This window comes from Salmo salar, chromosome ssa18 (genome assembly GCF_905237065.1).
Source record: "Salmo salar chromosome ssa18, Ssal_v3.1, whole genome shotgun sequence".
In the NCBI taxonomy this organism is placed as follows: domain Eukaryota; kingdom Metazoa; phylum Chordata; class Actinopteri; order Salmoniformes; family Salmonidae; genus Salmo; species Salmo salar.
In genome coordinates, this window is record NC_059459.1 from 70,226,029 (window position 1) to 70,243,079 (window position 17,051).

General features: G+C 42.2%; 1 protein-coding gene across 1 annotated transcript in view; it reads right to left on the bottom strand.

Moving 5' to 3' along the window:
* Positions 1 to 16,018, bottom strand: part of LOC106578020 (calpain-1 catalytic subunit) — a 33,359-nt gene extending 17,341 nt beyond the window's left edge. The window contains exons 1-3 of the mRNA XM_014156556.2: positions 15,833 to 16,018; positions 5,866 to 6,594; positions 779 to 848 (exon numbers count right to left, since the gene is read on the bottom strand). Of these exons, the coding sequence (XP_014012031.1) occupies positions 779 to 848; positions 5,866 to 6,117 (322 nt within the window). The 5' untranslated portion in view covers positions 6,118 to 6,594; positions 15,833 to 16,018. The remainder of the gene's footprint in view (positions 1 to 778; positions 849 to 5,865; positions 6,595 to 15,832) is intronic.
* Positions 16,019 to 17,051: the final 1,033 nt, after the last annotated feature.

Consider the following 17,051-nt stretch of genomic DNA (forward strand, 5'->3'; position numbering starts at 1 on the left):
TACTTATTAATTGCAGACAGATACTGCAGTCTGTTTCTGTCTGCTGTGGGAACGAATCACTTCAGCCTGAAGTGGTAAAAACCTTGTAAAACTGGAATGCACCTTATAAGCAACCTGTAAAGAGAGAGGGGTCCAAACATCTGTTAACACACCCTTCACCATGACCCATACGAAACCTCCCATGAGTGTTTGACTTTGAACTGGACCAACAGTATGCTGCTTCAATCACTACACCTACCTCTAACAGAAGAGGACATAAGACAACGCTCCTGCAGAGTATAGAGGTTACTATTTCGTTTTGAAGATGTGAGGTAGCAGAGCGGGGTATAAATTATTCATCCTCTGCAGGGTTTAGAGGAAAACACCTCAATGTCAATCAAAACTTTTCTGTGGGCATATTCATCTTTCTTTCTCTCGCTTTCCATTTCTCTCTTTCTCTCTTTCTCCCTCTCTCCATCTCTCTCTCCATACCTCTCTCTTCTAATTTCTTTGCGTTTATTTAACCAGCTAAGTCCCATTGGGATACACATCTCTGAGCTTGCCAAGAGGCAGCATCATAATCATACTTACAAATACAATTCCTCCCATGGCTCTCTCTCTCCCACCTCCCTCTCTCCCACCTCTCTCTCTCTTTCCTACCTCTCGCCCCCACCTCCCACCTCTCTCTCTTCCCTACCTCTCTCCCCCACCTCCCACTCTCCCCTACCTCCACCCTCTCTACTCTCTCTCTCTCTCCTACCCTTCTCTCTCCGTGAAAGCTGACTAAGTGGTTATTCACCCAGAGCTCCCTGGCAGATATCAGTGCGAGTGGCTCCATCCATTATGAACTGGGGACGGGTACAGATCTCCTGTTGAGAGAAAGAGAGAGCGAGAGAAAGAGAGAGGAAAAAAAATAATTAACAAAAAATCTGAGCAAACTAGAATGCTGTTTGGCCAAAAACAGAGAGAACACAGTGGTAGAATACCTAACCACTGCGACTGACACAAATTTAAGGAAAGCTTTGACTATGTACAGACTCAGTAAGCAAAGCCTTGCTATTGAGAAAGGCCACCATATGCAGACCTGGCTCTCAAGAGAAAACAGGCTATGTGCACACTGCCCACAAAATGAGGTTGAAACTGAGCTGCACTTCCTGGCCTCCTGCCAAATGTATGACCATATTAGAGACACATATTTCCCTCAGATTACACAGATCCACAAAGAACTTGAAAACAAACTCAATTTTGATAAACTCCCATATCTATTGGGTGACCTGTTGCCACAAGAAAAGGGCAACCAGTGAATAACAAACACCATTGTAAATACAACCCATATTTATGTTTAATTATATTCCCTTTTGTACTTTCACTATTTGCACATAATAAGACATTTGAAAGGTCTTTATTCTTTTGGAACTTTTGTGAGCGTAATGTTTACTGTAACTTTTGTTTATTGTCTATTTCACTTGCTGTGGCAATGTAAACATATTTTTCCCATGCCAATAAAGCCCATTAAATTGAAATGAAATTGAAATTGAATTGAGAGGGGAAATATATATATGAGAGAGAGAGAGAGAGAGAGAGAGAGAGAGAGAGAGAGAGAGAGAGAGGGGAAGATATATGAGAGAGAAAGAGAGAAAGAGAGAGAGAGAGAGAGAGAGAGAGGGAGAGAGAGAGAGAGAAAGAGGGAGAGAGAAAGTGAGTGAGAGAGAGAGAGAGAGAGAGAGAGAGAGAGAGATGGGAAGATATATGAGAGAGAAAGAGAGAAAGAAAGAGGGAGAGAGAGAGAGAGGGAGAGAGAGAGAGAGAGAAAGAGGGAGAGAGAAAGTGAGTGAGAGAGAGAGAGAGAGAGAGAGAGAGAGAGAGAGAGAGAGAGATGGGAAGATATATGAGAGAGAAAGAGAGAAAGAAAGAGGGAGGAGAGAGAGATGGAGAGAGATAAAACAACTGTTTGTAATCTATTTTAAACCTTTCAGATTCTTTCTTTTTCAGTCTCTCAACTTTCACTCACTCACACTGGCTGACTGTTATTTATACTGAGCTCTCTTCCTGTTCTACCCCACAACTCTCAGTCAAAACAAACTCTGAGCTCTGTCTGCTTCTGAGAGAGAGAGAGAGAGAGAGAGAGAGAGAGAGAGAGAGAGAGAGAGAGAGAGAGAGAGGAAGAGGGGTTAGATCACATACAACAATCAGTCCAAGGTAGGGATTATAACCTCAGCTGAACACTGACATTTCACCTTTCCTTTCCCCACACTGCACCTCAAAACAAATAACTGCTGTGCTCTTTGCACACTGACCACCATGTAATCTCTGTTGTCAATCGCCCAAGTGATTCCTAGACTACGTCATTAAAAAATAATTTTTGGAAAAGACATTTCCACTACGTTACTGGATACTGTATCTCCTGTCTCTGTCTCTTAACCATCCCTCATCCACAGTTAACTCAACACAGAGCAGTGTGAGCGCTAGTTAGCTACGCTATACAAAGCTTTTTACGCATTTTAGGCTGTGGAGCAGAGCCGTGTGGTGTGTGTTCTCTCCAGGGATGTCAATATCACAGTTCTGAGGGAAGAGGCGTTGGAGGAGATGCATTCTGGAAGGGACTACGGAGAGATGGAGCGTGAAGAGCATTAGGAAAGAACGGCCCAACAGCTAGGACACACGGCATGAAACACACACACACACAGCATTAAACAGAAACACTCAGACACACACACACAGGGCGGCACTGGAACATGCACACACACACACTTACATACAACACACACACACACACACACACACACACACACACACACACACACACACACACACACACACACACGGCATGAAACACACACACACAGCATTAAACAGAAACACTCAGACACACACACACACACAGGGCAGCACTGGAACATGCACACACACACACACACACACACACACACACACACACACACACACACACACACACACACACACACACACACACACACACACACACACACAGTTGCCTTTAAAAGATAAATAATGATGTCCTAGTCCAACTGTATGAGGGTAGTGTTATATTGTGTTGTGTTGTCATATTCATATGGGCCCTTTAAGGATCGGGACTAAACTCAGTAAGGTTCAGTCCGGGTTTTCCTTCGAATAGTCCATACAACTAGGGCGCAAAGTTCTCCTGGTCAGGTGATGTGGACTGCTCTAAGATAAGTTCAGTTAGAATACGATCTAGGGTCAGTAATAATATGGACTGGGTTCAGTAAGAATATGTTCTAGGTTCAGTTACAATATGGTCTAGGTTCAGTAAGAATATGGTCTAGGTTCAGTAAGAATATGGTCTAGGTTCAGTAAGAATATGGTCTAGGTTCAGTAAGAATATGGTCTAGGTTCAGTAAGAATATGGTCTAGGTTCAGTAAGAATATGGTCTAGGTTCAGTAAGAATATGGTCTAGGTTCAGTAAGAATATGGTCTAGGTTCAGTAAGAATATGGTCTAGGTTCAGTAAGAATATGGTCACGTCCTGACCATAGTAAGATGTTATTTTCTATGGTAGAGTAGGTCAGGGCGTGACAGGGGGTGTTTTGTGTTTTTCTATATTTTCTATATCTATGTTTAGTTCTAGTTTTCTATTTCTATGTTGTTGTTTTTTGGGATGATCTCCAATTAGAGGCAGCTGGTCCTCGTTGTCTCTAATTGGAGATCATAATTAAGTTGGGTTTTTTCCACCTGTGTTTGTGGGTAGTTCTTTTCTGTTTAGTTAGTCTGTGTACCTGACAGAACTGTGAGCTGATCGTTTTCGCTTTTGTTATTTTCTTTAGTGTTCTGAGTTAGAAAATACATTTCATCATGAGAACTCAAGACGCTGTGCTTTGGTCCCCTCTCTACGACAGCCGTTACAAATATGTTCTAGGTTCAGTTAGAATATGGTCTAGGTTCAGTAAGAATATGGTCTAGGTTCAGTTAGAATATGGTCTAGGTTCAGTAAGAATATGGTCTAGGTTCAGTTAGAATATGGTCTAGGTTCAGTTAGAATATGGTCTAGGTTCAGTTAGAATGTGGTCTAGGTTGAGTTAGAATATGGTCTAGGTTCAGTAAGAATATGGTCTAGGGGTTCAGTTAGAATATGGTCTAGGTTCAGTTAGAATATGGTCTAGGGGTTCAGTTAGAATATGGTCTAGGTTCAGTTAGAATATGGTCTAGGTTCAGTAAGAATATGGTCTAGGTTCAGTAAAAATATGGTCTAGGTTCATTAAAAATATGGTCTAGGTTCAGTAAGAATATGGTCTAGGTTCAGTAAGAATATGGTCTAGGTTCAGTAAGAATATGGTCTAGGTTCAGTAAGAATATGGTCTAGGTTCAGTTAGAATATGGTCTAGGTTCAGTTAGAATATGGTCTAGGTTCAGTTAGAATATGGTCTAGGTTCAGTTAGAATATGTTCTAGGTTCAGTAAGAATATGGTCTAGGGTCAGTTAGAATATGGTCTAGGTTCAGTTAGAATATGGTCTAGGTTCAGTAAGAATATGGTCTAGGTTCAGTAAGAATATGGTCTAGGTTCAGTTAGAATATGGTCTAGGTTCAGTAAGAATATGGTCTAGGTTCAGTTAGAATATGGTCTAGGTTCAGTAAGAATATGGTCTAGGTTCAGTAAGAATATGGTCTAGGTTCAGTTAGAATATGGTCTAGGTTCAGTTAGAATATGGTCTAGGTTCAGTTAGAATATGGTCTAGGTTCAGTTAGAATATGGTCTAGGTTCAGTTAGAATATGGTCTAGGTTCAGTAAGAATATGGTCTAGGTTCAGTTAGAATATGGTCTAGGTTCAGTTAGAATATGGTCTAGGTTCAGTTAGAATATGGTCTAGGTTCAGTTAGAATATGGTCTAGGTTCAGTAAGAATATGGTCTAGGTTCAGTTAGAATATGGTCTAGGGGTTCAGTTAGAATATGGTCTATGTTCAGTTAGAATATGGTCTAGGGGTTCAGTTAGAATATGGTCTAGGTTCAGTTAGAATATGGTCTAGGTTCAGTAAGAATATGGTCTAGGTTCAGTTAGAATATGGTCTAGGTTCAGTTAGAATATGGTCTAGGTTCAGTTAGAATATGGTCTAGGTTCAGTTAGAATATGGTCTAGGGGTTCAGTTAGAATATGGTCTATGTTCAGTTAGAATATGGTCTAGGGGTTCAGTTAGAATATGGTCTAGGTTCAGTAAAAATATGGTCTAGGTTCATTAAAAATATGGTCTAGGTTCAGTAAGGACAGGTAGGGCCAGGAGTTTCCTGCATCTAGCTGGTAACTAGAGCCCAGGGAGAGGAAAGGTCTAACACTATAGTGTCTGCAGGTTTCACTCCTCCCTTGGAACTGATTGATCAATTAAGGTCACTGATTATTTAGGAACTCCCCTCAATTGGTTGCTTATGTCATAATTGGACACAAATTAAAAGGCAATAACAAAAACCAGCAGACACGCGACCCTCTGTAGAATGGATTGACACCACTGAATAGATTGACACCCCTGAATAGATTTACACCCCTGTATGGTATGACACCCCTGTATGGATTGACACCCCTGCATGGTATGACACCCCTGCATGTATTTACACCCCTGTATGGATTGACACCCCTGTATGGTATGACACCCATGAATGGTCTGACACCCCTGTATGGATTTACACCCCTGTATGGATTGACACCCCTGTATGGTATGACACACATGAATGGTATGACACCCCTGTATGGTATGACACCCCTGTATGGTATGACACCCATGAATGGTATGACGCCCCTGTATTGATTGACACCCCTGTATAGTATGACACCCATGTATGGATTGACACCCCTGGACTAATAGGGTCAGTAGGGAAGGAGAAGGATCAGCCTAAACTCCATCCTCTGTATCATCTCACCGGGGGTCTCTTCCAGCGTACTCCCTGGGTCTTGGAGGAGCGGGGTCCCAGCTCATTGAACCCCAGAGAGGAGGCGACGCAGGGGAACAGGCTGTCCTCAAACAGGCTGCTGCTCTGGAGACACTGGGCCCTCAGCCACTCAAAGTCCTGGCCCTGGAACTTGACGGCGTTGTGGTTCTGACCCAGACCCTCGTCCCGGTCCCACTGGCTCCGCAGCTTGGCGGCCATCCCCGACGCGTACACCTGCTCCATTCTTACCTACAGCAGACGGCTGTGGCAGGGGTCTGAGGTCACAGCTGATCCAGGGAGCCTGTCAGGGAGGAGGTTTATGGCTGATGTCCAATCAGGAATCAGACAGGGAACAGACAATTAAGAGGTGTGAGTTAAAGATAAGGCTGGGATAATAGACTGTGACTTAATGTTGGCTTAATGGAACACAGTGACAGTCCTAGTCATGTAAAGGTGACAGAGTGGGGACTGGAGGATGACTGGAGGATGACTGGAGGATGACTGGAGGATGACTGGAGGATGACTGGAGGGTGACTGGAGGGTGACTGGAAGATGGGCTCAGGAGTAAGATGTCTTCTTCACAGCACCAGGCAGATCTCAGAGCCACGGCAACAATATGAAGCAATTCACTGAATATCTGCTTGACTGGCTGTAAATTTTTGCAGACAGAGCTCAGAAGCCAATAGGGTGAGACTCTACCTTGTTATCCCACCAACACCCCTGGAAAACAGAGAGCGAGAAAAAGATCAATTAAATTCAAAAACATGAATATCTGCTTATGTTAAACGGCTGTACGAATGTATACGTCATTCAATTACAGGCTTGTTCAGCTCTGTGCAGCACAACAACAACAAAAGGATACACAGGTAAGACAGAGAGTTAGCAAATAGCACGTTGCCTCCCCTACCGCTGATTCATTTGCAGACAGCCGTGCATGCTAGCTAGCATAGGATTACACACAATAATAGTCCCATCAATCAAACTCTGTAGTTCAGTTCTCTATCGAATAACACTGTAACACACTGTGAACAGTGTTGAGTCATAAGTGATTGTCTCGAGGAGATGGTGTAACTTGGTGTATTGGATGCTATTGTGTGTGTGTGTGTGTGTGTGTGTGTGTGTGTGTGTGTGTGTGTGTGTGTGTGTGTGTGTGTGTGTGTGTGTGAGACAGAGTGTAAACAGTGGGTTACTGAGAGGGTGTGGTGCCGTTTAACCTAGAGGAGAACATGCAAAAAAACTCTCTCAGGCTCTCTGGTGACTACTGCACAGTCAGAGGAACTGCTGCCTGTTTCAGTTTGCTGTCATTAGTTCCACAGCCTCTCTTTTATTATTTCTAACCTGTTTCCTCACATCACTCTATTTCTTCACTCTCCCCCTTTCTCACTCTTGTTCTCCCACAAACAAACACAAATAGAGAGAGAGAGAGAGAGAGGGAGAGAGAGAGAGAGAGGGAGAGGGAAAGCGAGAGAGAGAGAGAAAACAACTACTTCTAATCTATTTTAAAAGTTGTCTGACTTTCAAATGTTTAGTCTGTTTAACATCTCTTTCTCTCTTCCTTTTTCGGTCTCTCAAATTTCACTTACTCACACTGGCTGACTGTTATCTACAATGAGTTCTCTTCCTGTTCTACCCCTCAGCTGTCAGCTAAAACAAACCCTGAGCTTGTCTGCTTCTCATTGGTTCAGAGAGTGGCAGGAGAACCCAGTCACAGCTTTCACCTACTACACTGAGCCACACCCATCACCTATGGCCTGTTCTGCCTTTGACTGACTCAAACATTCTTCTGGTCAGAGTTGTGCATATAGTTAGTAGGAGTCTTCTCAACAAGAAGGGTTTCAACTTATTTGAATATTCAGAGTTCCTCACATGTAGAATATTTCTCTGTTTGCGCCTCACTGCAAATAGTTTCATTGATATGAAATGACAGATTAGTAGTCTGCAAGTCCAGACTCATCATAACTACATCAACCCTACTGCTGTTCCAGTGAAATACTTGATGTTTCTGACTGTACTGTAGCATATTACTACTGTGTCCGTATTGCTACTGAAGTAGCCTAAAACTGAGATTGAAAAAAATCGATGAAACAACAACGTGGCACTACAGACGTCTGTATTACATAGAAGATAACAGAGAGAGAGAGAGAGAGAGAGAGAGAGAGAGAGAGAGAGAGAGAGAGAGAGAGAGAGAGAGAGAGAGAGAGAGAGAGAGAGAGAGAGAGAGAGAGAGAGAGAGAGAGAGAGAGAGAGAGAGAGAGAGAGAGAGAGAGAGAGAGAGAGAGAGATAGAGAGAGACAGAGAGAGAGAGAGAGAGAGAGAGAGAGAGAGAGAGAGAGCCCTTTATGGTTGTGAGGTCTAGGTTCTGCTTACCAACCAAGAATACACAAAATGGGACAAACACCATATTGAGACTCTGTCATGGTTCCTCCTGTTACCAGAGGGCGGCAGAGACCGTCCTATAGACATTAACGACACTCAGGTGTGTCCTATTTACTCGTTATGATTTCCCTGTTAAATAGGTGTGTTGTCCTTTGCTGAAGTTAGAATTGTTAACTGTGTGCGGTCGTTTCCTGAGTACGTTTTTGAGACTTAGAGTTTGTTGTTTTTTCAAGTGTAATGTAATCTTGCGGCTACCGGTTCTCAGTAAAGTATTATGTTTATCCTTAACCACTGATTCCTCATCTGATCTCTTCTCTGCACCTGCGTCCAAACTTACCACGCCATCCGTGTCCCATGTAAAACACCAAATAATGCAAGCAGAGCAGAATCCAGAATAGAAACATTAAATTCTTCAACCACCTAAAAGGAAGCAATTCCCAAACCTTCCATAACAAAGCCATCACCTACAGAGAGATGAACCTGGAGAAGAGTCCCCTAAGCAAGCTGGTCCTGTGACTCTGTTCACAAACACAAACAGACCCCACAGAGCCCCAGGACAGCAACACACTTAGACCCAACCAGATCATGAGAAAACAAAAAGATAATTACTTGACGCAAAAAATGTGATACAATATTTTACAAACTACAATTCTATTTGGACATAAACAGAGAGTACACAGTGGCAGAATACCTGACCACTGTGACTGACACAAATTTAAGGAAAGCTTTGACTATGTAGACTCAGTGAACATAGACTTGCTATTGAGAAAGGCCGCCTTAAGCAGTCCTGGCTTTTAAGAGAAGACAGGCTACGTGCACACTGCCCACAAAATGAGGTGGAAACTGAGTTGCACTTCCTAACCTCCTGCCAAATGTATGACCATATTAGAGACACCTATTTCCCTCAGATTACACAGATCCACAAAGAATTTGAAAACAAACTCCATTTTGATAAACTCCCATATCTATTGGGTGAAATAGTACAGTATGCCATCACAGCAGCAAGATTTGTGAACTGTTGCCACAAGAAAAGGGCAACCAGTGAAGAACAAACACCATTGTAAATACTAGAGGTCGACCGATTATGATTTTTTTTCAACGCCGATACGGCTACCGATTATTGCGGGACAAAAACGCCCGATGCCGATTAATCGGCCGGTTTATATATATATATATATATATATATATATATATATATATATATATACACTGCTCAAAAAAATAAAGGGAACACTTAAACAACACAATGTAACTCCAAGTCACTCACACTTCTGTGAAATCAAACTGTCCACTTAGGAAGCAACACTGATTGACAATACATTTCACATGCTGTTGTGCAAATGGAGTAGACAACAGGTGGAAATTATAGGCAATTAGCAAGACACCCCCAATAAAGGAGTGGTTCTGCAGGTGGGGACCACAGACCACTTCTCAGTTCCTATGCTTCCTGGCTGATGTTTTGGTCACTTCTGAATGCTGGCGGTGCTTTCACTCTAGTGGTAGCATGAGACGGAGTCTACAACCCACACAAGTGGCTCAGGTAGTGCAGCTCATCCAGGATGGCACATCAATGCGAGCTGTGGCAAGAAGGTTTGCTGTGTCTGTCAGCGTAGTGTCCAGAGCATGGAGGCGCTACCAGGAGACAGGCCAGTACATCAGGAGACGTGGAGGAGGTCGTAGGAGGGCAACAACCCAGCAGCAGGACCGCTACCTCCGCCTTTGTGCAAGGAGGAGCAGGAGGAGCACTGCCAGAGCCCTGCAAAATGACCTCCAGCAGGCCACAAATGTGCATGTGTCTGCTCAAACGGTCAGAAACAGACTCCATGAGGGTGGTATGAGGGCCCGACGTCCACAGGTGGGGTTGTGCTTACAGCCCAACACCGTGCAGGACGTTTGGCATTTGCCAGAGAACACCAAGATTGGCAAATTCTCCACTGGCGCCCTGTGCTCTTCACAGATGAAAGCAGGTTCACACTGAGCACATTCGACAGACGTGACAGAGTCTGGAGACGCCGTGGAGAACGTTCTGCTGCCTGCAACATCCTCCAGCATGACCGGTTTGGCGGTGGGTCAGTCATGGTGTGGGGTGGCATTTCTTTGGGGGGGCCGCACAGCCCTCCATGTGCTCGCCAGAGGTAGCCTGACTGCCATTAGGTACCGAGATGAGCTACTCAGACCCCTTGTGAGACCATATGCTGGTGCGGTTGGCCCTGGGTTCCTCCTAATGCAAGACAATGCTAGACCTCATGTGGCTGGAGTGTGTCAGCAGTTCCTGCAAGAGGAAGGCACTGATGCTATGGACTGGCCCGCCCGTTCCCCAGACCTGAATCCAATTGAGCACATCTGGGACATCATGTCTCGCTCCATCCACCAACGCCACGTTGCACCACATACTGTCCAGGAGTTGGCGGATGCTTTAGTCCAGGTCTGGGAGGAGATCCCTCAGGAGACCATCCGCCACCTCATCAGGAGCATGCCCAGGCGTTGTAGGGAGGTCATACAGGCACGTGGAGGCCACACACACTACTGAGCCTCATTTTGACTTGTTTTAAGGATATTACATCAAAGTTGGATCAGCCTGTAGTGTGGTTTTCCACTTTAATTTTGAGTGTGACTCCAAATCCAGACCTCCATGGGTTGATAAATTGGATTTCCATTGATTATTTTTGTGTGATTTTGTTGTCAGCACATTCAACTATGTAAAGAAAAAAGTATTTAATAAGATTATTTCTTTCATTCAAATCTAGGATGTGTTGTTTAAGTGTTCCCTTTATTTTTTTGATATATATATATATATATATATATATATATATATATATATATATATATATATATTTGTAATAATGACAATTACAATAATACTGAATGAACACTTATTTTAACTTAATATAATACATCAATAAACTCTATTTAGTCTCAAATAAATAATGAAACAAGTTCAATTTGCTTTAAATAATGCAAAAACAAAGTGTTGGAGAAGAAAGTAAAAGTGCAATATGTGCCATGTAAAAAAGCTAACGTTTAAGTTCCTTGCTCAGAACATATGAAAGCTGGTGGTTAACATAAGTCTTAAATATTCCCAGATCAGAAGTTTTAGGTTGTAGTTATTATAGGACTATTTCTCTCGATACCATTTGTATTTCATAAACCTTTGACTATTGGATGTTCTAATAGGTACTTTAGTATTGCCAGCCTAATCTCGGGGGTTGATAGGCTTGAAGTCATAAACAGTGCAATGCTTGAAGCACAGCGAAGAGCTGCTGGCAAATGCAGGAAAGTGCTGTTTGAATGAATGCTTATGAGCCTGCTGCTACCTACCACCGCTCAGACTGCTCTATCAAATCATAGACTTAATTATAATATAATAACACACACAAATACGAGCCTTAGGTCATTAATATGGTCAAATCCGGAAACTATCATTTCGAAAACCAATGTTTATTCTTTCAGTGAAATACGGAACCGTTCCGTGTTTTATCTAACGGGTGGCATCCCTAAGTCTAAATATTGCTGTTACATTGCACAACCATCAATGTTATGTCTTAATTATGTACAATTCTGGCAAATTAATTACGGTCTTTGTTAGGAAGAAATGGTCTTCACACAGTTCGGAACGAGCCAGGCAGCCCAAACTGCTGCATATACCCTGACTCTGCTTGCACAGAATGCAAGAGAAGTGACACAATTTCCCTAGTTTAAAGAAATTCATGTTAGCAGGCAATATTAACTAACTATGCAGGTTTAAAAATATATACTTGTGTATTGATTGATGTTTATGGTTAGGTACATTGGTGCAACGACAGTGCTTTTTTCGCGAATGCCCTTGTTAAATCATCACCCGTTTGGTGAAGTAGGCTGTGATTCAATGATAAATTAACAGGCATCGATTATATGCAACGCAGAACAAGCTAGATAAACTAGTAATATCATCAACCATGTGTAGTTAACTAGTGATTATGTTAAGATTGATTGTTTTTTATAAGATAAGTTTAATGCTAGCTAGCACCTTACCTTGGCTCCTTGCTGCACTCACATAACAGGTGGTCAGCCTGCCACGCAGTCTCCTCGTGGAGTGCAATGTAATCGGCCGAAATTGGTGTCCGAAAATGGCGAATACCGATTGTTATGAAAACTGGAAATCGGACCTAATTAATCGGCCATTCCGATTAATCGGTCGACCTCTAGTAAATACAACCTATATTTATGTTTATTTATTTTCCCTTTGTACTTTAACTATTTGCACATCATTACAACACTGTATATAGACATAATATGAGATTTGAAATGACTTTATTCTTTTGGAACTTTTGTGAGTGTAACGTTCGTTTACTGTTCATTTCTTTTATTTCACTTTTGTTTATTATCTATTTAACTTGCTTTGGCAATGTTAACATATGTTTCCCATGCCAATAAAGCCCCTTAAATTGAAAAATGAATTGAGAGAGAGGACATAGGTTAATACGTTTAAGCTATAATAACACCATTGTTTGTGTTAAAGCATTAGAACCAGTGCAAGAGTAATTCTGCATGCCTTTCCAAATAGCAGGGAGCTCACATTTCACCATCCACTGTGTTCCCCTACTCGCTCACTGTAACTAAACATCTCAAGTGTCTTTTCTCCTGGGTAAACGAAATGGTCACACTGACACGACACGTTCCAGAAGTGTGTGTGGGCCAGTGATAACAATGTTGTAATGGGTGTGTAGTTCTAGATTATAAACAGATATAAAAAGGTAAAACTCAATTCTGACTGTCAGGAAGTTTTTCAGAAAAACAACAGACGGCCTGGCCAGCTGTCAAAGGCATGCTCTCATCAAGTTGACAAAGATGAGAGGCTGTGTTCTTTAACACTGCTTGTCCAGCTTAGCTGCGTTTCAACCAATAATTGTCTTTTGACATTGGGCTGGGAGACATACTTGTAAGTAGGCTATGTCTTCCAGCACAATGTCAAAGGACAATTCTTGGTTGAATCGCAGTTAAGCTGAACAAGCAGTGTTAAAGAATATTGCCTCTCATCTGGCTGCCCATGCCTTTCGTACAATTGACAATTTTCACATGTGGATTTAGTTGTGGCTTTTACAACAAGAGGCAAGTCCGACCATAGTCAGTTTGTGGAATATCTGAGGAAAGTAAAGAAGCTAGATAGGCAAGTTTTTGTTGTTGTTAATAGTTCATTTGAAATATGCAGAATAAACTGAATAGAATTGGCCAGTCCAAAACATGTATAAAAGTAGGCGAACGGCCATGAAATCCTGACACCGTTACAATGTTTCAACACTGCTGGTCTACGACACGTTGTTTCAAAACTAGGCTACATCCGCTCATGTTCTCAAACTCATTGCCAGCCAGCTGCAGCAACGTGAAACAGATGTGTCCAATATTGCAATGACTGTCGTCCTTTCGTCCTAGTAAACTGATAATAGCCATCATTTGTACAGTGGTGAGATGTTACACTCCTGTTTTTATAAACACTAATGACATACCTTTCCTATACCTTGTGGTGGTTATTTTCAGGTTCAATATGTTGTTTTTTCCCTTACGTGTTTAGTTCTGTTCCACCTACAGCTCACTTCACAGCTTGTACTGTATTTGGTTTAGAAACACCCTGCCACTGTCCTGCAGGCAACAATGCTTCTTTCAAAATGACAGGCCTGTGCAGCACAGACAAAATAAAATAAAAAAGATACACAAGTATTACAAAGAGTTAGCAAATAGCACGTTGCCTCCCTTCTCTCCTATTCATTTTAGCCAGCAGAGGATTACTCACAATAATAGTCCCGTGATTCAAACTGACTGTAGTTCAGTTCTCTATTGAATAACACACTATGAACAGCGTTGAGTCATAAGTGCTTGTCTCGGGGAGATGGTTTGGATGTCATTTATGAGTGTCTTATAGTGTAAACAGTGGGGTGTTGAGAGGGTGTGGTGCCATTTAACCTCGAGGAGAATGGGAGGCCACATGCATTTTAGTCATTTAGCAGAAGCTATTATCCAGAGTGATTTACAGGAGCAATTAGGGTTAAGTGCCTTGCTCAAGGGCACATCAGCAGATGTTTCACCGAGTCGGCTCGGCGATTCGAAGCAGCAAACTTTCGGGTAATGGCCCAACACTCTTAATAACCGCTAGGCTACCTGCTACCCTGCCACACCTAAGAATATGTAAAACAGAGAGAGAGGGAGAGATAAAACCACTGTTTCAAATCTATTTTAAACCTTTCAGATGTTTAGTCTGTTTAGCCTCTTTTGCTCTTCCATTCTTTCTTTTTCAGTCTCTCAACTTTCACTCACTCACACTGGCTGACTGTTATTTACTCTGAGCTCTCTTCCTGTTCTACCCCACAACTGTCAGTCAAAACAAACTCTGAGCTCTGTCTGCTTCTCATTGGTTCAGAGAGTGGCAGGAGAACCCAGTCACAGAATTCACCTACTACACTGAGCCACACCCATCACCTATGGCCTATTCTGTTGTTGACCCACTCAAACATTCTCCTACTGGTCAGTTGGAGTTGAGGCGAAACTGAAAGGAAAGACAATGAAAGAGTTGTACCACCATAGGATAGGAGAGAGAATGCAGTGAACACATCTCTTGTAGTGGGAAAACACCATATTTTGGGGGACAGTTACAGCACCTACCCAATCCCTACTTAACCTGTACAGGTTCCAGTATGTCAGTTTTCCACATGTCTTAGGTTCGACAGAGAGACACAGAGTTCGACAGACAGATGCAGAGTGGATGAGATTACATGGGAGATATACATGTAAAATGGAAACAGCCACCACTCACACATGGACAGTGGGTAGAGTTAGAAAAAAAGGTTCCAAAAGTGTTTCTTCGGCTGTCCCATAGGAGAACCCTTTTTGGTTCGAGGTAGAACTCTTTTGGGGTCCATGTAGATCCCTCTGTGTAAAGGGTTCTACATGGAAATCAAAAGGGTTCTACCTGGCAGAAAAAAAGGGTTCTGCAAAGGGTTCTCCCTTTGGGGACAGCAGAAGAACTCTTAGGTTTTAGATAGCACCTTTTTCTCTAAGAGTGTGCTGTAGTTAGACACTGTGATACCTCATCAGTATCAACTCTCATCGAGTTGACAAAGTGAACACCCGGACAGTGTTGAATAGTCTTTCATCTGGCCGCAGATGAATTTCACACAATCGACAGTTTCTGCATTAGGATTTAGTTGTGGCTTTTACAACAAGAGACAAGTCCAACCATAGTAGGCTAGTATTTTTGTGGAATATCTGAGAGGACAGTACAAAGGCTAGGGAGGGTTATTTGTTAATAACCAGTTAATTAATTCGAAATATGCCAAGGTTAACTTTTAACACCCTTTGCCTTCAGCACAAACGAATAGAATTGATCAGTCTAAAATATAAAAGTTAGCCTACATTGTTTCAACACTGCTCCAAGATGTTTCAAAACTAACGTAACATCTGTTCATGTTCGCAAACTGATTGCGAGCCAGAAAACTGAAACAGATGTGTCCAATACGGCTCCGACTGTCGCCCTTCTTCGTACTAAACTAGTAATCGCCATAATTTGTACAGTAGCGAGGAGTTATACTTCTGTTTTAAAAGCAGATCCTACCTTTTGGTGGTTATTTTGAGATTCGATATGTTGTTTTGTTTTCTCTGTTCTCTCCCTTACATGTTTAATTCCGTTCCATCCACAGCTCAGTTCACAGCTGCATATTCGGTTTAGAAACGCCCTACCACTTCTCCCCAGGAAGAATGCTCCAATGACTCATTGAACGAGTACAAGCTAGCGTTGGCGCTCGAGTTCTACACCTGAAACACACTTTATGTTACTGTAAGCCATTGGATTTACACAGTAATATACTTATAGTCCACTATAAATGTGCTTTGCGATAACAATCATTTTCACTTAATAGCTTGCCCACACTCATACAATTCTAAATTGCTTTATTCACATTTAATTTGTTCACACTTTGTTTTTGCACAGGGATATTGCCATGTTTTTTAAACTTTATGCTACAGCACCTGGCTATTTGTTATAATATCCATTGAACCTTTTACTTCACCTTGGCATGTCAATTTGGCAAAGATCGTACTTTTTTTTGTAGATGTTGCTTCCCAGAGCCATATACAGTATTTAGAGAGTTCAGTTTCAGTTTGAAGTTTTAATGTCACGTGCACAAGTGCAGTGAAATGCCTTTCTTGCAAGCTCTAAACCCAACAATGCAATAATCAATATCAATGTAGTACTAAAAATAACATAAGGTAGAACAAAAACACACAAGAAATACAAATAAGAGGAACACAAGAAAGTAAGTAAGCATACTATGTACAGGGTCAGTCAGTTCCAGTACCATATTTACAATGTGCAGGGATACTGGAGTGATGGAAGCTAGAGGTACAGTACATTACCAAAAGTATGTGGACACCTGCTCGTCGAACATCTCCTAAAAAAAATGATGAGCATTAAAATGAAGTTGGTCCCCCCTTTGCTGCTATAACAGCCTCCACTCTTCTAGGAAGGCTTTCCACTAGATGTTGGAACATTGCCGCGGGCACTTGTTTCCATTCAGCCACAAAAGAATTAGTGAGGTTGGACACTGATGTTGGGCGATTAGGCCTGGCTCGCAGTCTGCCTTCCAATTCATCTCAAAGGTGTTCGATGGGATTGAATCGGGGCTCTGTGCAGGCCAGTCAAGTTCTTCCACACTGATCTCGACAAACCATTTCTGTATGGACCTTGCTTTGTGCACGGAGGCATTGTCATACTGAAACAGGAAAGGGCCTTCCCCAAACTGTTGCCACAAAGTTGGAAGCACAGAATCGTCTAG